This window comes from Ziziphus jujuba, chromosome 12 (genome assembly GCF_031755915.1).
Source record: "Ziziphus jujuba cultivar Dongzao chromosome 12, ASM3175591v1".
Lineage (NCBI taxonomy): Eukaryota > Viridiplantae > Streptophyta > Magnoliopsida > Rosales > Rhamnaceae > Ziziphus > Ziziphus jujuba.
In genome coordinates this window covers 8,753,973-8,776,513 of record NC_083390.1, presented here as the reverse complement: position 1 = coordinate 8,776,513, position 22,541 = coordinate 8,753,973, and the positions used below count along the sequence as shown (strand labels likewise).

General features: G+C 35.5%; 1 protein-coding gene across 1 annotated transcript; it reads left to right on the top strand.

Annotated features, from left to right (window-relative positions):
- Window positions 1–522: 522 nt before the first annotated feature.
- LOC107434080 (disease resistance protein RUN1) lies at window positions 523–19,100 on the top strand. The gene is made up of 5 exons (XM_060813138.1): window positions 523–868; window positions 913–1,451; window positions 2,375–2,556; window positions 2,640–2,643; window positions 18,252–19,100. Exons 1-5 carry the CDS (start codon window positions 523–525, stop codon window positions 19,098–19,100), a joined length of 1,920 nt encoding a protein of 639 aa, XP_060669121.1.
- The last annotated feature ends 3,441 nt before the right edge of the window (window positions 19,101–22,541 follow it).

Sequence of the window (22,541 nt, the reverse complement as noted above, 5' to 3'; positions counted from 1 at the left end):
TCTTAAAAATATATTATTACCCAAAAAAAAAATTAAAAAGTCTGCCAAAGTCTATGAACATAAAGGTATACAAAAGTGTAAAAAAGTCATTTATAATTTTGTAAACTTTATAAAAAAAAGTCCATAAAAATTTATAAACTCTGTCAAAGTTAGTCATTTAAAAAAAATTATAAAAGTTTTAAAATCAAATTGAATACATTTGTGCATGACAGACTAATCTCTTTTCTGCAAGAGATTGGCGAAGGGGATGGAGCTGTTACTATATATTCATTTTACATGTTACATGCTCACTGCAGTTCTGTATAATAATGGTTTTATTTTACTTATTTTATTTATTTTATTGAATTTTGAAGGGATAATGAAGCAAAATTCATACACAAGTTTGTTTTGGAGATATCAAGTAAATATATTGTTTGGCCGAACATTTCTGAGGACCTATTTGGAATGGATTCACGCATAAATAAGTTGAATTCGTATGTTAATAAATCAGTTGGTGGTGTTTATTTTATCGGAATATGTGGTATGGGTGGCACAGGCAAGACAACACTTGCTAGAGCCTTCTATAACTTGATGTCTTCTCAATTTGAAGGTAGTAGCTTTCTTGCAAATGTTAAAGATATTTCTAGAGACAAAAAAGATGGTCTAAAATCCTTACAAGAACAACTTCTATCAGAGACTTTGAAGGGAAAGTGTACAGAAATAAATGATGTCCATGGTGGAATGAACATGATAAGTAGTAGGCTATGTGGTAAAAAGCTTCTTGTCGTTATTGATGATGTAGATCACTTGGACCAACTAAAAAAACTAGCTGGAAAACTTGAATGGTTTGGTTTAGGGAATAGAATCATCATTACTACCAGAGATGAAAGTTTGCTAATTTCTCATGGAATGACAGAAATATACAACGTTTAGCTACAGGTCATGATGAAGCTCTTCAACTGTGTACTTGGAATGCCTTCAAAGGTGTTTGTCCTTATGAGGATTATGTAAACTTGTTTGAACAAGTGATAGAGTATGCTAATGGCCTTCCTTTAGCTCTTGAAGTTTTGGGTTCCTTTTTATGTGGGAAAAGTGTAAATGAATGGAAAAGTGAATTGGACAGGCTGAAAAAGTACCCCAAGAAAGAGATTGTTGATGTACTTCGAATAAGTTTTGATCAACTTGAGGATACAGATAAAAATATATTCCTCGATATTGCTTGCTTTTTCAATGGAAGTGACAAAGATTATGTTATGAAAGTATTGGATAGTTGCATTTTCTATCCAGAAATAGGCATTCGAAATCTTATTGATAAATCTCTTTTGAGCATTAGAGACAACGAGTTTTGGAAGCGTGATTTATTGCAAGAGATGGGTTGGAAAATTGTGTGTGACAAATCCAATAATAAGCTTGGAAGACAAAGTAGGATACGGAATTTTGCAGATTTATTACAAGTTTTGATTAATAATATGGTACGTATGATTAGGTTTTGTTAAGTTTTTTTTTTTAATTTTAATTGCAACTTAATTCAAAAATTTAAACTATTAGGAAGTAAATTATTTTTCTTTTATTTTTCATCACATGTAGGCGAGACCTTTAAGATTTTATTTTGATACCAAATTAAATTATTAATTTTCCTAAAAACTTAAACTATTAGGAGGTGACTTACTTTTTCTTTTATATTCTTTCCCTAACACTCTATTAAAGTAAACGTAAACATGTTCACAATACTACTCTTTTTCAAACTCTAGCTTTTACTAAGTGGCCTATAATGGTTTATATATCTGTATATTAATATATCATTTTCAGAGTTTAATCGGCCAATTAGTTACATCCAAATCGTGATTTTATTATATTCAGGAAGATTAATCATGTACCGAGAAATTTGGTTACCGATTTAGTCAGCTCGGTTTATATATCTATATATAAATATATTCTTTTTCATCGGCCAATTAAACAGATCCAAATAGTTATTTTATTATATCCACGAATATTAATCATGCACTGAGAAACTTTGTTACCCATTTAGTCATAGGCTTTTCCGATTTAGTAAAATCCTCAATTTCACAACCAAATAGTACTAATACCCATAATAACGTCATTGTGATATTTCTTTTTTATTCTTTCGATCAATTCCAGCATTAATATGGATTTTAATTAACTGTACATATATATTCTAGTACGTTTTCATTGAAGTTACATATGTTGTTAGAGAATCTACATTTTAGCAAACTTAACTTACATCTCTAAATAGAAATTGCTTATTCGACTAACATTAGATTGAAGATACGAAATTCAATTTCAAACTTAATTGTTTTTAAATTTCTAATTTATCCTAAGCTAGACATATATATGTGCTACAGTTCTAACTTGTAATTATATTTTGCTTATCTAGGAGCCGGAAGAAGTTGAGGCCATTGTATGCAACATGTTTGATTTACCATATTCAACAAAATTCGATTTTGAAGACTTTCGGAAAATGAAAAAGCTAAGACTGCTCATACTAGGTAAAAAGGACTCTGGATGGACTGTAGAAACATTCTCGACAAAAATCGATTATCTTTCTAATGAGTTGCGGTTCATTCAATGGACATATTATCCGTTCAAATGTTTTCCATCAAGTTTCCAACCGACTCAATTTGTTGTGCTTGATTTAACAGGAAGGTATATTAATCGACTTTGGAAGGTTAGGATCCATGTATAATTACTGTCTATATATATATATATATATATATCATGCCTATTTGCTTTAAAATACAAACATATACATATACACACACACACACACACATACAAACACACACAAGCAGTCCTTTTTTATCCAAAAAAAGAAAAAATGAAAGAAACAAGAAGCTCTTTTTTTAGATTCATCTATACATAATATTACACTACGGAGCCTCTTAAGGCTTCGCGGAATTGAAAAAGCTTAAGCAAATTCAATAGGTATTTGGTGTTACACACACATATATAAATATAATATATATATATATATATATATATATATATAAAACTGGGCGCCTGTTGCTCACTAGCGGGCAACTTTACCCATCTGATTATTACCATATATATATATTACGCACCCTTTCTGCAGCATATTGTGAGATGCTCAGGCATCTATTATATGCTGGACTCCGTCCTCCAAGAGATTGATACCATATAATATCTATATATATATATATATATATATTTCTAATTGTTGTTACATATTTGAAAACTTGATATTATTTGAGGATATTGGGATGGTTAACATTGATGAGTTTTGGTAAATTGTTAAAGGATATTTTGAGTTTAATAGAAAAAATGATGATACAATTGCTAATTAGGTCTACTTGGAACTAGTGGGACGTAATGGTTATTGATATGTAGAAGAAAATTTTTAGTGATGGGATAGTACTTCTAGATTTCTCTTTCATCAGCTCAAATGCATAGTTGCTGCTAGTTAATCCTAGAATTTAATTATTTAATTTAATTTAATTTAATTTTATTTGTTTTGGGGTAACTTTCTCTATGTATCTTGAATATTCTAGAAATGTGTAGCATTTATTTTATCATCCCTCTTTGATGCACATTTCTATCACTCCACTCTTGGTTTCTAGTTACTTGAACTTGTCTTGAGGTAATGTCTTGGTGCTGCTTCATGTTGTGAAACTTCTTTAAATCTTTGAGTTCTATTTATTGCTCTATAACATGATTCATAGATCTTTATTACTGGTTGAGTTTTCCTTAGTATTGATTCTAGCGATGAATTGTCCTGCTCCAATGGCTATTGAGTTTCATGAGTTGGAGATTTTCTAAATTTAATTTGTCTCCTCCTCCTTTTGTTGTGGTAGTATTGGCACATTAATTGTCTTTCTTTTTTCATCTTTTGCTTCCCAATTGTATGAAGCACTTCGTCAAACTCTACGTCTTTATTGATAATAATCTTCTTTGTCTTCAAACTGTAAATTTGATACCCTTTTAATTGACCACTGTATCCAAGAAAGATTGATTTCTCTGTCATTTCATCCAATTTACTTCTCTTTTCTTTTGGAATGTGTATATAGCAAATGCTGTAAAAAAATTTGAGATATTTTGCAGATCATTTTCTCAGCTCCAAGTTTCAATAGGCGTCTTATTTGGTATTGCTTTTGTTGGACACATGCTGAGTAGATAAATAGTTTTATAGGCTGCCTCCGCCCAGAAGGTTTTCGGAAGGCTCTTTTCTTTTAGCATAGCTCTAGCCATCTCCATGACGGTTCTATTTTTCTTTTTGGATGCTCCATTATTTTCCTTAGCGTATCTGACAGTAAGTTGGTGCTCTAAGCATTCATCTTTGTGGAATTTATTGAATTCCTTTGAGGTGTATTCTTTTCTACAATCACTTCGAATAGTTTTTTATGTAGTAGTCACTTTGTTTTTCAACTAGATTTTTAACTTTCTTGAAAATCTTAAAGACTTGTGATTTTTCTTGAAGAAAATAAACCTAAGTTATTCGAGTGTAGTCATTAATGAAGAGGGTGAAGTACCTATTTTGGTCCAGTGTTGGAGTTCATATCAGTCTATAGACATCGATGTGGATTAGCTCTAGCGGCTTCTTTGCTTTCTATGCTTTACTTGTTGGAAATGGTTGTTGGTGGTGTTTTCATTGTACACATGCTTCACAGTTACTATTGATCTCCTATATAGTCGGTAAATCACACATCATGTTCTTCTAATGAGGAATCTTCAAGCCATGAAAATGAAAGAGGCCAAATCTTTTATGCCAAATTCATGAGCTATCTATGTGTGCATTCATAGCTATTTTGTTGGCATATTTCCATTCTATTTGAAAGGATTTGTTTCCTCTCAACTTTGTTTTTGCCATTTTCATTGTTTTATTTGTCTTATCCTCATTGTACAGGAATCTCCCTCAAAGTGAAGTGAATATCCTTTCCTCATTATTTGCCCTACACTGAGTAGGTTTTGATTTATTGAAGGGACTAACAGTACAACAGTTATGTATTGTGTACCCTTTCTTGTCTTTATAGCAATAGTTTCCTTTCTTGCAGCCACTATATATTCTCCATTGCCTATCTTGACCTTTGTTTGAGTCTTATTTAAGCTACAAAAAATACTTTCATTATTCATCATGTCATTATTGCAACCACTATCTAAATACCATGTATCTTAGTTTTTATCCTCTTGCGCTACATAGAAGACATGAATTTCAATATCCTTATTTTCAATGAAGTTTATTTGATAGTCTTCATTAAGTGACAATCTTTTTCTAAGTGCATATTTACTATATACTTTGCACTGTGGTTTTCCTTTAAACAATTGTTTTTTTTCAAATGACTTTTTCTTTTGTGAATAGCATAAGGAGGATATTTTCTCTTTTTATCTTGATTTTATTTATTTCTTGAATTTTCTTGAAATTTCTTCCATCCATCTTTAGATTTTTGAGACCATATGTTTATTTTAGATTGAAAAGGCATTTTTCGAATTGTTTTTAGTTCGCCTACTCAGTCTTTTTTCATATGCTTCTAGGGAGCCCATTAACTCTATTGCTATTAATTTTCCTAAATCTTTAGACTCTTCAATAGCGATAATAATTGCATCATATTTTTATGTGCAACTTATCAATATTTTTTCCAATAATTTTTTTTTTCCATAGGCTCTCATTTGATTAACTATTTCTTTTATCATTTAGTAGTAATCTTTAACAGTCTCATTGTTTTTTAATTTTAAATTTTCAAAATCTCTGCTTAAAGTCTATAGTTTTAAGGCACGTAAGTTGATATTGCCTTTAAACTCCTCCTGCAACCTGTGGCATATCCCAAAAAAAATGTCAAGGGGCCGGGAGCACATTATATGATAGCGTTAAATTGTTCTTTTGTTTTTAATTTTTTTAAATAATACACTGTTATCAAATTTATAGTTTGGAAAGAGAAACACGTAAATAATATTTTGCTATTCATATTCTAACTAATCAAAAGATTCATTAATTTACCCAATAAAAAAATTGGAATCTTCACTAAACTAGGTCCGGTTTGATGGAATTTGGTGTAGGTTTATGTTGCTGTACCCTAGAGCACAACTATTCAAGGTGTTAGTCAAGAATGATTGTTGTTGGTTCTTGGTTCTTGATTTTGTTTTTTAGGTTTTTCAAGATTTTGTTTCTGGTTTTAATGGAGGTTTAGGGTTCTTGAGAAGGTTGTTAGCTTTTGGAAAGAAGAAGAAAACAAATGTAGTAGTTGAGAGAGAGAGAGAGAGAGAGAGAGAGAGAGAGAGAGCCAAAATTGTTGTTTTTCAACTTTTTTGAATATTCCTTCCTCAACGTTTTTCATTACAATTTTCATACTTTTAAATACATCAAAAAGACAATAAGACATGATGCCATATTGACCAATAAATACAAAAGCATTAAAAGTAACCAACCGAGCCAAACTACCTCAACTAACTCTAATCAATATACTGGGCATGCAAGAAACCTTCTTTAATGGGCAGTTCGGCTTGTCTAAGGCATTTGAATTTGAAAACCAGCTCAATTTGACTTGAAAATTTTAGGGAAGCCTTTTTGAATATTAAAATATGTTCTAGCCAAAAACCAGATAAAACAAAGCCCATTTTCCCATCCAAAAATAATCAAACCCGAGGCAGTTTTGTCCAGAGTTTTGGGCAACAAAACTGCACAAGGGTTAGATTGTTTATGGCTTAACTCAGACTTCCCAGCTCCAAATTGGGCCATTCTTTTTGGTGCTACTTCCTCTTCATTTCTAGTTTATTATATCCAAAATTCAGATCCAAATCCTAAACCTTCTTCAAACGGCATCCAAGGAAGTGGACTTATGTTGCTGGAAATACAATTCCAGCAACTAGACAAAAAGGCCTAAGCTATAATTAATGAGCTTAGGGCATTACAAAAAGGATATTGTTCTTAAACATTACAAGATAAAATAAAAATGCATAAACATAAATAATATTTGGTCTTTGATGTTTTAAAATAAAGAGTGCAAGTGTAACCGAACTACCTTGCACATTGTGGCAAGATCACCACATTTCAACACTCCTCCTTGGTGTTCTTGCTTGAAATATTGAGAAGCTTCCTCAAAGTCTCAAATCTTGCTTTTGGAAGTGGCTTGGTGAAGAAATCTGCAAGGTTATCTTCGGTCTTGATATAGTCCAAGCTTACTTCTCCATTTTCTTCAAACTCCCTTAAAGAGTGATACTTCACCGGTATGTGTTTTGTCCTTCCATGTTGAACGGGGTTCTTGGCTACTGATATGGCTGAAGTGTTATCACATTTGATGATGGTTGAACTCTCTTGAGGATAACCAAGGTCCTCCAATATTTCCTAAGCCAAATGCATTGATTTGCACATGAAGAGCAAGCAATGTACCCGACTTCGGCGGTGCTTTGAGCGGTTGTTGCTTGCTTCTTTGCATTCCATGAGAATGGTCCACTACCAAGTGAGAAAAGATACCCCGAAGTGCTCTTCATATCATCCAAGCATCCAGCCCAATCACTATCCGAGTAGGCCATTAATCTCATCACATCTTGCCTATCATACCAAACTCCAAAGTCTTGTGTTCCTTTTAAGTATCTAAGAATTCTTTTGGCACCTACAAAATGATTTTGGGATGGTGCTTGCATATATCTAGACAAAACACATGTGGCATGCATAATATCCGGTCTTGATGAATATACATAGAGCAAACTTCCTATCATGCTTCTATATAGGGTTGGGTTTACCTTTGGTGTGCCATCCTCCTTCTTGTATTTGTCTCCTTGGCTCATTGGTGTTGACATTGGCTTGCATTCATCAAGGTTGAACTTTTTCAAAAGATCTTTGATGTATTTCTCTTGAGATATGAAGATATCCCTAGAGCATTGCATCACTTCCACTCCAAAGAAGTAATTCATTTCACCAAGGCTTGACATGTCAAACTCCTTTTCAAGTTTATTTTTCAAAACTTCCACATTCTTTTCATTTTCACCGGTGACCAACAAATCATCCACATAGAGTGAGATAACAATCATGCCTTCTTCATTCCTTATGTATAGTGTTGGCTCATTTGAACTCCTCCTAAAGCCTTGGTAGATCAAGTAAGCATCAATCTCGCCATACCAAGCCCTAGGTGCTTGCTTTAACCCGTAAAGTGCCTTATGTAGATGGTAGACTTTGTCCTCATGTCCTTGAACAGTGAAGCCCTCGGGTTACTTGACATAAACCTCCTCTTGAAGCACACCATTCAAGAAAGCCGACTTTACATCAAGATGGTACACCTTCCATGACATTGAGGCCGAGATGGATAGGATGAGCCTTATGGTCTCCATTCTTGCAACAGGTGCAAACGTCTCTCCATAATCTACACCCGCTTGTTGTGCATAGCCTTTTGCCACAAGCCTTGCCTTATGCTTGTATATTGTTCCATTCGGGTTGAACTTGGTCCTAAAAATCCACTTTACACCAATTGGTTTCTTGTTTTTAGGTTTAGAAACCAAGACCAAGTTTCATTCTTGTCTATCGTATCCATTTCGGTTTGCATGGCCTCCATCCACTCTTTCTTTTGCATAGCTTCTTGAGCATTGGTAGGATCACTTAAGGCAACATTGCACCTTTCATATATTTCGGACAATGGCCTTTGTAACATCCCACATCGGTTGGAAAAGGGAACGAAGCATGCCATATAAGTGGGTGTGGATACCTTTCCCTTGCGAGGCCTTTTCCTGTGATCCACCGTTGTAATTGGGGTCGGGAAGAGCAAAACCGTGCGGGCCGGGCCCAAAGCGGACAATATCGCATGCGGGTGGTCTGGGCTGTTACAGTGGTATCAGAGCCGGACCCGAACCGGTGTGCCAGCGAGGACGCTAGGCCCTAAGGAGGGTGGATTGTAACATCCCACATCGGTTGGAAAGGGGAACGAAGCATGCCATATAAGTGGGTGTGGATACCTTTCCCTTGCGAGGTCTTTTCCTGTGATCCACCATTGTAATTGGGGTCGGGAAGAGCAAAACCGTGCGGGCCGGGCCCAAAGTGGACAATATCGCATGTGGGTGGTCTGGGCTGTTACAGCCTTTCTCCTCTAACACCATCTTCAATCTCCAATTCGGCTCCAATGGTCTCAAGTGCATCCTCTTCATCATCTTCATTTTCTTCATTGTTATTGTCATTGGTTTCTTCTTCTTCATCATCCAACCGAGCATTATCTTCATGGACAAGAAGCTCCTCCTTTGTCCAATCCCAAACAGCATCTTCATCAATCCTCACATCCCTTGTTACCACAAGTTTCTTGGTTTCCAAGTTGAAAACTCTAAAACCTTTGGTAACCTCACTAAAGCCGACCAAGATGCCCACATTTGCCCTTTTGTCAAGCTTGTCTCTCATGTGTGGATGAACATGGAGAAAACAAACACTTCCAAAGATTTTTATGTTGTCCAAAGATGGTTTTTCTCCATACCATATCTCATAGGGTGTCTTGGACTCATTGGCTTTGGTGTATGCTCGGTTTTGGGTGTAGCTAGCTGTGTATATGGCTTCGGCCCAAAACTTCTTTGGCATGTTCTTCTCATGTATCATGCACCTTGCCATCTCCATCAAGGCCCTATTTTTCCTCTCACAAACACCATTTTGTTGTGGTGTGAATTGATGCACCATTCCATTTTCTTTGCAAAAATCCTCCATAGCCAAGCTTGTATATTCTCCACCATTGTTGGTTCTTAAGCACTTCATCTTTGCATTGCTTTGGGTTTCCACCATCTTCTTGAATTCCATGAACTTCTCAAGCACTTGTGACTTGGTTGTTAGAAAATATACCCAACACATCCTTGAGTAGTTATCAATGAAGGTTAGGAAGTACTTACAACCTCCAATTGATGACAAACTCATTGGTCCACACGCATCCGAATGGACTAGCTTAAGCTTCTCCTTAGCTCTCCATGAACCAGCTTTAGGGAATGGAAGTCATGTGGATTTCCCTAGTTGGCATACATCACATAGGCTTCTCATCTCCTCAATCTTTGGCATGTCCTTCACAATGGCATTGGTGTTTTTCATGGCACCATAGCTAGAATGCCCAAGCCTTTTATGCCAAAGTTGAGAAATAGACTCCACTTTTATCAGGACCGGTCCAAAATTCCTCACCGGAACCCTAGACAAGCCCTGATCCCATGGAAACCCTACCAGACCCTCCAATGGAAAATCCGGCAGAACCTCCCCTAAGGGATGCACTTACCACAAATTTCCTGCACTGAAAACACACTTCTATATTCATCCCCTTATTCCTCCCACAATACTACAAGTTGGTTCCACAAATTTACAGCACTTCAAATTAATAACAGTAACCCAGTGCATAAATAATACATAAATGTCCAAGACAGTATACAGAGCTCCATGAAGTACTACTAAGTATAGAATGCAACATGGATGAAAGAAATATTACAATTTCAATAAAAGAAGGCAAAGGTTCTTCTCGAACTAAGACAGCGATGAAGATCAAGTCCGCTCCGGATGAATACCGACACAACCTGGTACCTAGAGGAACGGAATTTAAAAATATGAGATGCTAATCATCTCAGTGAGTGACCCTATCTACTATACAATTATAATACCACGGTAATAAAGTAGATAAATAATAATTAATTGGAAATAATAATTTCTCTCAAAACCCTTACAATCCTCTCGGTTGGAAAAGTTCCCCTTTTAAAACCTTTTCACAAAACCCTTTATTCGTATTCCCTGAAAACCAAGACATCACTTCATTCAAATGAATATCAAATAAAATATAATAAGTCAAGCATCCAAAATTTATAATTAAAAGAAATTAATTTATTGAATAATTAAGTAAAGGGAAAATTAAACCAATTTAAAATCCCCATTCGAATAAATACCAAAAGCAGTATTAATTATATTTTTAATTCCAATACAATTTCAAAATATTTATTTTAAAATTCCAGTTCTGAAAATCACTTGATGCACCCACTATATACCAGTGGCGCCAACAATACCCAGTGTCCCAAGGTACCGCTAGACAGGAGGTTATAGAGAGAAACCAGCATACGGTCACGTGGCGTCCCACCGTGCCACTGCAAACAGGTGTCCCGGCCATGGAGGGGTGGCCTACCCTCATCAGATGGCAACCACAGGACAACCGCATAAAATCACCTGCGTGCTACTCACACCCACCCACGCGCTAATCACATCCGTGTGCACACTAACCATATCACATATAAACAGAACACCAGTATGTGTATGGTGCATCTAAAAATCATAATTCAATACATCTCAAAATTTTAAATTTTCCATAAACATACCCGGTTTATTCCATCCAATTAAACCCGAAAATTCTCCACAATTTCTTTATAATCAACGTCATAAATTCCAAGAATTTCAAATCCACCAATTAAAATATTCCAATTTTTCCAATAGCATAAAATATTTTCTGAAATATAATAAATTGAATCACGTAATATTCCATGGCATACTTATAAAAATTGAAGTCACCAGCATAAACAAATATTTTCCTTGAAATATTTGAAAATCAAATCATGCCCAAATTGATGTTAAAAACCATAAGAATTTCATATATAATTGAATTCCACAATTCTCAATACCATAAAATAATTTTCACATGGCATAAATTTATATAATGCATATTTTCTTTAATCAAAATAAATCCACCAATAATTTCCACAGTAAATCAATTAAATATTTGACACATGGAATATAAATTTCAAATATTCAAATCACACATAATATTCACAAATTTAATTCCCGAAATTAATTTGAAGGTGGGTCACTCACCTTAAGCACGTATCTCAATTAAGATCCTCTGCAGGGTCGACTCCACCACTCGCACGTGCACCTAAAATATCCACAATACACCAAACCAAAAATATTAATATTTTAATCGGGTAACTCCCAAATGGGTACTCGGGGAGCAAACACAAACGACAACTAAAATTTACGAGTGATATACCGAATCGAAGCTTGAGCGACGAGGATTACAAATCCGGTCTTACTTCCCGGATATCGGATCGGTGGTGGCCGGAATCTCGTCGGAAAGCTTTCGGGATTCAACTCTTCGATCCTCTCAATCCGTCGCGAATTGGCGGAAAAGGACCCCGGATTTGGATTTAGGGGGTCGGAATCAGTGGACAGGGATCGGCGGTGCAACTGGGTACTCGCCGGAACAGTGACTTCCGGCGAGCCGCCGCGGTCACTGGCAACCGTCACTGGCGGCGGCGCGTGCGGTGGCCGTTGGCTGAGATTTTTGGGGGTTTTGTAGATCAAGGGGAGAGGGTTCCAACGGGACCGAAGGTGAGGCAAATGGAGGCCGGACGGCGAAGAAATCGGGGTTTGAAGGTTTTCGGCGCCTTGCCGGAAAACGCTCCGATCCCGGCTCGTCGGAGGTTCGGTGGCGGTGAAATTTGGTGGGCTGGCCGAAAATGAGGCGGTGGTGAGGGGTGGCTGGCGCGTGTGGCCTGAAAATGGCCGAAAAGGGGTCAAACGGCGGTGGCGGGCGGTGGAGGGGAAAAATCACCGCCGAGCTTCGCCGGCTCGATCTGGGCGCGTCCAGCGGCCGGCGGTCGTGAAATTTTGGGGTTTGGCCAAAAATGGGGAGGGGCTCCCGTCTGGCCGGCGCGTGTAGCAAGAATCGGCCGGAAAATTTGTCGATTCCAGCGGCCGGTTGTTTCTCTCTCTCTCCTCTCTTTCTTTCTCTCTCCTCCTCGATATTTTTGCCAAATAAAAGCCACCATGGGTGACATTGTTCACCCACGTGGACCAATTAGGTGACGTCACGTGGCATTACTGTGCACTTAAGCCAGATATAATAAAATATTACGGTATCCGGCAAACTTCACACGTCTATAACTTTTTAACCAGATGTTCGATTTAAGCGTGCTGCTAGTCTATGGACTCGTATCGACGAGTACTTTACAACCATACAAAAGTCAAAGCAAAATTATACAACGATAAAAAGTCAACTCCTGGCACCTTCTGGACAGTTTGCACCTCGACTTGTTTTTCCCATAACTTTCAAACCGTAGCTCCGTTTTTGACGTGCTACTAGTCTACGAACTCGAGGCATCATGCACTTCACCACGGTACCCTGGTTAACTCGAAATTTCAACTGGAACAAAAAGTCAACTTTTGACCCATTCGGTCAATGGTCAACCTCGGTCAATGTGCACGAATTCCGATGTGGTTTGGGACGGGGTGTTACAACTTTGGTTTTTAAGGCTTGTTCATTCTTAACTAGGTCCAATCTATAGCTTTTGTCCTTCAATGGTACCTTAAACAGCTCATTACCACAAGCATCATATATAATACATCCATCTTTTGCAAAATTTAAAGCAAAGCCTCTTTCTACCAATTGTGCTACACTAAGCAAGTTTTCACACAAAATAGGAACATATAGCACATCTTTTATAATTTTGTTACCTTCCTTGGTGTTCAAGCACACATCTCCTTTGCCTTCTACTTTCATAAACCGGCCATCACCAATCTTCACTTTGGTTTTGTAGTTTCGGTCAAGCTCTATAAAACCATCCTTTTGGAAACTCATGTGGTGTGAGCAACCACTATCCACAAGCCAACCGAAACCACTACTTGTGGCCTTAAGGCATGTGGCCACAAATAGGTTCTCGGCTTCTTCATTAACCACATTGGCTTGTTGTCTCCTTTGCTTGCATACTTTGGCAATGTGGCCTTTTCCTCCACATATTTCACAAGATGCATCCGGCGTCCAAAAACACTTGGATGGTGGATGTCCAAGCTTCTTGCAATGAGGGCAAGGTGGATGCCCTCCTCGGTTTTGATGGCTTTGTTGTTGTTGTTGTTGTTGTTGTTGTTGTTGTTGTTGTTGATTCCATCCACTTTTGCTGTTATTTATGCTGTTATTGGTTGTAAAACTGGTTTGGTTGGTGTTGTTACTCTTCCTTCCTTTATTCTTCTTTTTGTTGCCATGGCCACCATAGAATGCACTCTCTATGGTCTCCTCCTTTCTAATGGCTCTCCTTTGTTCGGTTGCTTGAAGAGCATTGATAAGCTCACTCAAGGTTGTTTCACTAAGATTTCTAGATTTTTCAAGGGAGGAAATCTTAGCTTCAAACCTTTCGGGTAAGCTCACCAATACTTTCTCTACTACCCTTTGATCGGTCAATTGCTCACCAAGGACCCAAATTTGATTTACCACTTTGAGCATCCTTTCCGTGAAATCCTTGACAAGCTCATTCTCCTTCATCTTTAAGGTCTCAAACTCTCTTCTTAGGTTTAAAACTTGCATTGGCCGAGTTCTAGTATTTCCATGGAACTCCTCTTGAAGCTTTATCCAAACCTCTCTAGAACTTGTGCATGACATTATCCTTGTAAAAATGAAATCACTCACGGAGGAGTGCAAGACAGTGAGGGCCTTGAACCCCTTGGCAACTTCAGCCTCATGTGCATTTCTTTGTGCTTAGGTTGCATTAGCTTTCAACTCTTCCACTACATAACCTTCTTTTATGACTTCCCATAAACCAAAGGCTTGAAGGTAGGCTTTCATTTTTATACTCCAAATGGAATAGTTTTGGCCTTCAAACTTAGGTGGTGTTGGGGTTGCAAAGGATTGTAAGGCCATTTGAAAAAATGGTTTTTGAAAAGTTTTGAAAAATGGACACAAGAACAAGCTCTTGGGTGGTGGTGTTTTGGTGAGTTTCAACTAGTCTTTTTGGGAGGTTTTGGTTTCGGTTGGAAGGCTTTAGGTGGGAGATCCTCTCACAAATAAAATGGTCTAGGTTGAAAGCTCACAAGGTCCTAAGAAATTACACTATGCTCTGATACCATGATGGAATTTGGTGTAGGTTTATGTTGTTGTACCCTATAACACAATCATTCAAGGTGTTAGTCAAGAATGATTGTTATTGGTTCTTGGTTCTTGATTTTGTTTTTTGGGTTTGTTAAGGTTTTGTTTCTGGTTTTAATGGAGGTTTAGGGTTCTTGAGAAGGTTGTTAGCTTTTGGGAAGAAGAAGAAAACAAATGTAGTAGTTGAGAGAGAGAGAGAGAGAGAGAGAGAGAGAGAGAGCCAAAATTGTTGTTTTTCAAATTTTTTGAATATTCCTTCCTCAACGTTTTTCATTACAATTTTCATACTTTTAAATACATCAAAAAGACAATAAGACATGATGCCATATTGACCAATAAATACAAAAGCATTAAAAGTAACCAACCGAGCCAAACTACCTCAACTAACTCTAATCAATGTGCTGGGCATGCAAGAAACCTTCTTTAATGGGCAGTTCGGCTTGTCTAAGGCATTTGAATTTGAAAACCAGCTCAATTTGACTTGAAAATTGGAGGGAAGTCTTTTTGAATATTAAACTATGTTCTAGCCAAAAACCAGATAAAACAAAGCCCATAAATAATCAAACCCGAGGCAGTTTTGTCCAGATTTCTGGGCAACAAAACTGCACAATGGTCAGATTGTTTAGGGCTTAACTGAGCCTTCCCAGCTCCAAATTGGGCCATGCTTTTTGCTGCTGCTTCCTCTACGTTTCTAGTTTATTATATCCAAAATTCAGATCCAAATCCCAAGCCTTCTTCAAACGGCATCCAAGGAAGTGGACTTATGTTACTGGAAATACAATTCCAGCAACTAGACAAAAAGCCCCTAAGCTTAGTTAATGAGCTTAAGGCATTACAAAAAGGATATTGTTCTTAAACATTACAAGATAAAATAAAAATGCATAAACATAAATAATGTTTGGTCTTTGATGTTGCAAAATAAAGAGTGCAAGTGTAACCGAACTACCTTATATATTGTGGCAAGATCACCACATTTCAACATGGTTAATATTCTTTTTCATTTTTTTTCCAAAATTTATGAGAGAAAAATATAATTTCAAATGCTTTTCGGTATGTGGGAAGAGTTTCTGCCTCATACAGCTGACAAATTTGATTTGTCTTTCACACTAAATCCATTACAAATTTGTCAAAAAGAAAATAAACATTTATAAAGAAAAAAAGTTGATTTTAACAGTAATTAATCAACTAAAGAAAATTAAATATTTTTGTATAATAAAAAAATAACTGAAAGAAGTATGTAATTAAATATAAACATTTGCCAACTCAAAAATAGTGGATAAATAATTATTGTAATAATCATATTTTTGTTTTAATTACATATTTCCTTTGCTATTAAATAATTATGATGACAAATAATATTTAGAACATTATGTATTCAATTATTTTAAATAGTTATTATCATAAATAACTAACTAGAAAACTAAGATTTTCACCCAAAAAAAAAAAAAAACCACAAAACTAAATATAGGTGATAAAATACTAAAATAGGAAACAAAAAGACAAACAATTTAGTTTGTAGGAGAGTGGGGTGAGGGGGAGCACCAATGTTCTAAAAGGCGAGAAAAGGCACCGCCTAGGCGTGATGCTTTTTAGATAATACCTCGCATTATAGCAAGGCTTCAAAAAAGACGATCAACACTGTATTGACCGTGTAATGCGGGTCTAGGGGCTAAAAGATGCGAGCCTTTTTGTTCAAAGTTTTTTTTTTCTAAGATTATTTTTTAAAAAATATTAAAAAAACAATTCATAATAAATGAAAAATAAAAAAAAAATATTGTTAAAAAATAGAAACTTTTTAGGATTAAGTTTTTTTTCTTAAACAAAAAAAAATGAAAACATAATGTATAAGGATTAACGAATTAGAGAGAAAATTTAACAAAAAAAGGAAATAAATGAAATAAAAAAAAAAGAAATTAAAGACTCTACAAGCAAGTGATGCTAGTAACGCACAATCATATATTGCCGAAGGTTGTGATGATGATGAAAATGATGATAAGATGGAGAATGATATGTTACCACTTAAAAAAGGTTTTAGAAATACTCAAGTTGAAATTAGGAAGTCCGAGGAAAATGATTTTGTATCGGATGATATGGAAGATGAGTTTGATGAAGATACAGATATTGAATTGAAATCCAATAAAAAATTAGACAAGAGTTAGATTATGTTAATAATTAAAATATGTATTAATCTAAGAATTCTTATATACTTGTAGGTTTGTAATATATATGTTTTGAAACTAATCTGTATGTTGAAAATTTGGAAAACATAAATTTTTATAAATCTATTATAATCAATTACATGTTAATTTATATTTATTGCACATATAAATGTAATATAGTCTTATACATATTTTGACATTTAAAATATGAATTATTTTGTTTATTTAATAGCTTTATAATAATTAAAATAATAATATAATTATGAAACGGCTTTTTTACGCCTAGACTTTGCCTAGGCACGTCTAAGCTCGTAAGGTTTAAAGTTTGACCTTGCCATTTTGCGACGTCTTATATCTTTTAGAACACTGGGAAGCACAATTGGGTCTGAGGCATAAATTAGTAAACAACAAAAAGGGAATTAAAAAAAAATTTAAAATTAGAAAAATTTTGAGGTTGGGCCCCACGTGTGTCCGTCCATACCTACAGCTTACTTGCTCTGATAATTCTTGGAAAAATTTCATACGAATGATGTTTGACAATCTTTTTGTTTATTCTTTTTTAGCTCCTTCAGTAGTTTTGAATATGGTAATGTCAATAGAAACATCGTATCTTTCGCTAGCAACATGTCACAATTTTTCAGATTTAAAATAAGTGATCATTTTTACATATCAAATCATAAATTTTTTATTGAAAGATTGAAACAAAAAATATTTGAATGGAAAGTGTTATCGCTCGTGGAGTACTAAAAACAACTATGCCTAATTAATGAGCAAATGTAGCACTGATGCCATTGATAGTATTTTAAGATATTGAAACAGTTAGCATTAATAGATTTTGATGAGTGGTTAATAGGTAATATATTGATATAATTAGTAATTGAATTTAATTAAAACTTTGGGAATATAATGATTATTGATGTATAAGAGGAAACTAGTAATGATGAGATTGTAAACTAGCAATGGATTGGTAGAATGTATATAAATATATAAATATATGTAGCTTGTTAAAATCAGTCTTACAAAATATCAATTATTACACACGTCAATTGTGGTTAACTTTCCAAATCAAGAAACATTTTTATCTAATTTAGTCACAGCCACATGTTTTACTTTTAACCAAGTAATTCTAAATTTTTCTTTCATTAATTCCTAGGAATAATTGTTTACTAGATAATCCTAGAATTTAATTATTTAATTTTGTATATAACTTTCTTTAAGCATCTTGACTATTCTAGCAATGTGCAGCATTTTATTTAATCAGAACTGTCCACATCTTTCTGGCTGTGAAAGTCTTTTCTTGATATTCCAGGACTTCAGTGTAGTTGCAAATCTAGAGGAGTTGAAACTTAGTGGATGCTGGGGATTGTTGGAGATCGACCCATCCATTACATCTCTTGCAAACCTTACTTTATTAGACCTCTCTTATTGCATTAGTCTTAAGAATTTGCCAGCAAGTGTATCTGGTTTGATATCTCTTCGAGTTCTCGACCTTTATGGTTGTTCAAAGCTTCGCAAATTACCAGAAGACATAGGGGATTTAAAGGGTTTGGAAGAGCTTGACTTGAGACACACTACAATATGTGAATTTCCACCCTCCATTGCTCTCTTGGAAAACCTTAAAACACTAAATTGTGGTAATCGCTTTCCACCGACATTACTGGGTCTTATCAAATTTGCAATAATAGGAGGAAACGCCAAACTTGGAAATACAATCAATATGATTGTTGGCAAGGGTTTATCCTCGGTTGGTCTTTGTTCTTTGAAAACGTTGAAAATAAGTGACTGCAATTTAGGAGAAATTCCTGAAGAAATTGGCAGTTTAGTTTCTTTAGAGGAGTTGGATTTAAGTTATAACCATTTCATTAGCCTGCCTGCCAGTATCAGTGCACTTTCCAAGCTCAAAAATTTAATATTGTTTCGTTGTGAATCGCTTCGATCATTGACAGAGCTTCCATCTGGTCTAGAATTTGTAGTGGCTAATGGTTGTACTTCATTAGAAACATTCTTAAATCCATCAAACCAGTGCAACTTGCGATGTTCAACATTTTGCATTGGATGCCTCAAATTATCAAGGAAGCAAGACAGTGAAAGGACCATATTTACTTCATTGAAAACATACCTTCAGGTCTTCTCTAAATTTCTCTCTTCTTATATTTGATTCTTTATCATTTTTAATATCTAATGCATGCAAAATGATTAACATATAATTATTATTATTATTATTTTTTTTTTTTTGGTCCTTAGTTAAAAAATGTCAACCATACTACAACAGACAGATTGGATATCGTACTTCCCGGATTTAAAATTCCGAAGTGGTTCATCCATCAAAATTTTGGGTCGTCCATAAGTATAAAGCTAGAATCTAATTGGTGTGATGGTAAATGGATGGGTTTTGCTTTGTGTATGTGTTTTACCTCCACGGGTACGTATGGCGTTAATTGCATTGTGAAAATGAACGGTCGAAATTGGGGGCTTGAAAATGTGCTCTTTCTGAAATTAGGCGGATGCGTGATTAATGAGCCATATCACCTGTGGCTTGTGTATTTGCCTCGCAATGCTTGGTTTAATAGCGAGTGGCAAAATATTACTTGTGGTCAGATTGAGTTTTCATTTTAGCAGACTTTTCCTGGCTACCGTTTAGATGTGAACATGTGTGGTGTTCGGTTGGTATACGAGCAAGACATACCAGACTTCATTTCACAGCTCCAAACACAAAACAATATGTGATTCAGGAGATCTGATGATTCTCTATTGTCAAACGACACAAGTTATTCTACCCAGTCTGTAATCAGTGTCATGCAATCATTCTGTGTTTTTCTGGACCTTTGCTGGCTGGGCAAGTATCTTTATTTTTTCTTTTGAGCTTGTTTCAATGAATGTTTATGTTTCCTATGAAAAAAACACAACAAAAACAGTGTTTCTGCAGCTGCTTGATGCACTTTCTTGTTTTGGTAAGAGCATTGTCACCTGGCATTTCTTGAATCTTTTTAGAGCATTTTTTGTTTGTTATGTTGTGTATTGTTTTATTTTTATTTATTTTTTATTTTGTTTTAATTTCTTTCATGGAATGCACCAATCAACCTTTTTATTATGTATGAGGTTTTATTTTACATTCACCAATAAATAGAATAAAGATCAATCTTGAGGACCATATTCACACATTTACAGAACAGAACATATGTGACTCTGAATCTGTACAACTGACGAGTATATGGTGACGAACATGATAAGTAAAACCAAGCAAATAATAAATAAATAAATAAATAAATATAAATGGAACAACAATGAAAACAGAGGCAAAATATCCCCTGCCTGCTAAGGAGGCTCTTTGTTGTGTTTTCTCAATCTCTTGTGCTTTACTCTTAATCATGCCACTGGATTCAGAAGCAGATTCATCTTCTTTTAAACCGTTGAAAAAATTTGCTAGTTTTTCTGAAATGGATTGCTGGCTTCCTTGTAATGATTCCCTTGGTATATGGTGGATTTCTCTTTGTTACCTGTATGTTATAGCCATTTTCAACTGAAAAACCAAAGGATGATTGATAGAATTGAGAAGCACAAACAACCCTTGCCTACTGAGGAGATTCATTGCTCTCTTGTCTCAATCTCTTGGACTTCACTTCTAACTTCAACATTGGATTCAGAAGCAGATTCATCTTCTTCTAAACTCTTGAAAAATTTTAACTTTTCTGAAATGGATTGCCGGCTTGCTGGTAATGATTCTTCGTCTTCCTCGTAGTCATCATCACCGTCATAAACCAAATAAATCCAAGATCATTTTCAGCTCGATTCCCTCAGTATGTGGTGGATTTCTCTTTGTTTCCAGCATATTATAGCCATCTTTCAATTGAAAAACCAAGGGATGACCGACAGGATACTTACACAAGTGATCCTTATTTTCATCAGTATTTGGTACTCTTTGATAGCCATCTTCCAAGTTCAACGCTTTGATAGCAAGGTTTATGCTTTCTGAGACTTTAATCACACCTTGTGATAACAATCCGAGATCCTGCTTCTAGACATCCTCAGATTGCTTTTTTTCCTCAACAAGCCCTGCAACAACTTTGTTTTAACAACATTTAACATTTTTTTCTTCACTTTTAAGCTTTTTAATGGAGCTAATTTTAAGAGAGAGAACCTTAGCAAGTCTTTTCCTAATTACCAATGACAAGAACTGCAACAACTCATGTATAGCCTTCTCAAGGACTTCAAGCATTCAGGGTCTGGAATATCCTGAACGTTCTTTCTGTTGGTACCATTCAGTTCCACTAGGCTCTCCAAGTTTGAAAGGTCAAAGATATATTCTAATGCTGTATAATTTGCAATATTCACCTGTACCAAACTCGAGGGAAGTTGGGGGAGGGATTTGGGCTTTTTACGACCAGGCAAAGAAAGCTCTTTGGGAATGGACAGCCCCCTCAGGATGGATGGAAGGCTGCAAAAATGATTGTGATCAAACTTCAAAATCTCTAGTGATGGCAACTTCTCAAAAATCATCAGTGATTTTACCACAAAGTTTCCGACCTCGACCATTAAATTCATGTAGCAAAGACAGGCTTGAAAAAGAGTTTAGGAGCACAACTTTCCCTTGCGAACTGCCAATTGGTTCCTCTATATCCTCACTATTATTAGGACGCTTCTTTTCCATATGCAATGTCATTAAGCTTGAAAGAAATTCCAAAGCTTTCAGGTAATTTTGTAACCCCGGTATCATCCATGAAGAGGCGGTGCAAGGACTTTAATTTTCCTGTTGAACCTGGAAGGTTACAAAGCACCTTGCACTTGGTCAGTTTGAGCATTATAAGGTTTTCTAACATCCCAATTGATTTAGGCAACTCTGTAATCTGTCCTTCAAATAAGACTAAAGCAGTTAGTCTCAACAGGCTTCTAATCAATTCTGGTAACTATATAAGATATCTAAATTTCTTCATCTTAAGTTTCTCAAGTAATTTCAACTCTCCAATCTGATCAGGCAGCGCACTGATTGATGTCTCATCTATCTCAACCACAACAATGGAATCTAATTTTCCAATCTCATCAGGCAATTTGGTTAAATCTTTTCCTTTCCCTATTGATAAGCTCTTCAAAATTAGTAATGAACCAAAAAGTACAGGTATTTCTTTAATTGGACTGCCAAAATGAAATCTCAGTTGAAGACTTGAGATTTCCAATGTACTTCATTAGAAACATTCTTAGATCCAGCAAAGCAGTATGACTTGCGATGTTCAGCATTTTGCGTTGGATGCCTCGAATTATCAAGGAAGCAAGACAGTGAAAGGACCATATTTACTTCATTGAAAACATACCTTCACGTCCTCTCTAAATTTCTCTCTTCTTATATTTAATTCCTTATCATTTTTAATTTATAATGCATACAAAATGTTTAAAATATATATATATATTTTTTGTTTTCCTCCTTAGTTACAGATCAACCATACTACATCTGACAAATTGGATATCGTACTTCCTGGATGCAAAACTCCAAAGTGGTTCATCCATCGAAATTTCGGGTCGTCCAAAACTATGAGGCTAGAATCTAGTTGGTATGAAGGTGAATGGATGGGTTTTCCTTTGTGTGTGTGTGTGTGTGTGTGTGTGT

Excerpts from the sequence above, each read along its gene's own strand:
- LOC107434080 (XM_060813138.1), top strand. The coding sequence starts at position 523 with ATGGGTGGCACAGGCAAGACAACACTTGCTAGAGCCTTCTATAACTTG. Across the intron at positions 869-912 it reads CATTACTACCAGAGATGAAA|CTACAGGTCATGATGAAGCT; the intron begins GTTTGCTAATTT and ends TACAACGTTTAG. Across the intron at positions 1,452-2,374 it reads AAGTTTTGATTAATAATATG|GAGCCGGAAGAAGTTGAGGC; the intron begins GTACGTATGATT and ends TTGCTTATCTAG.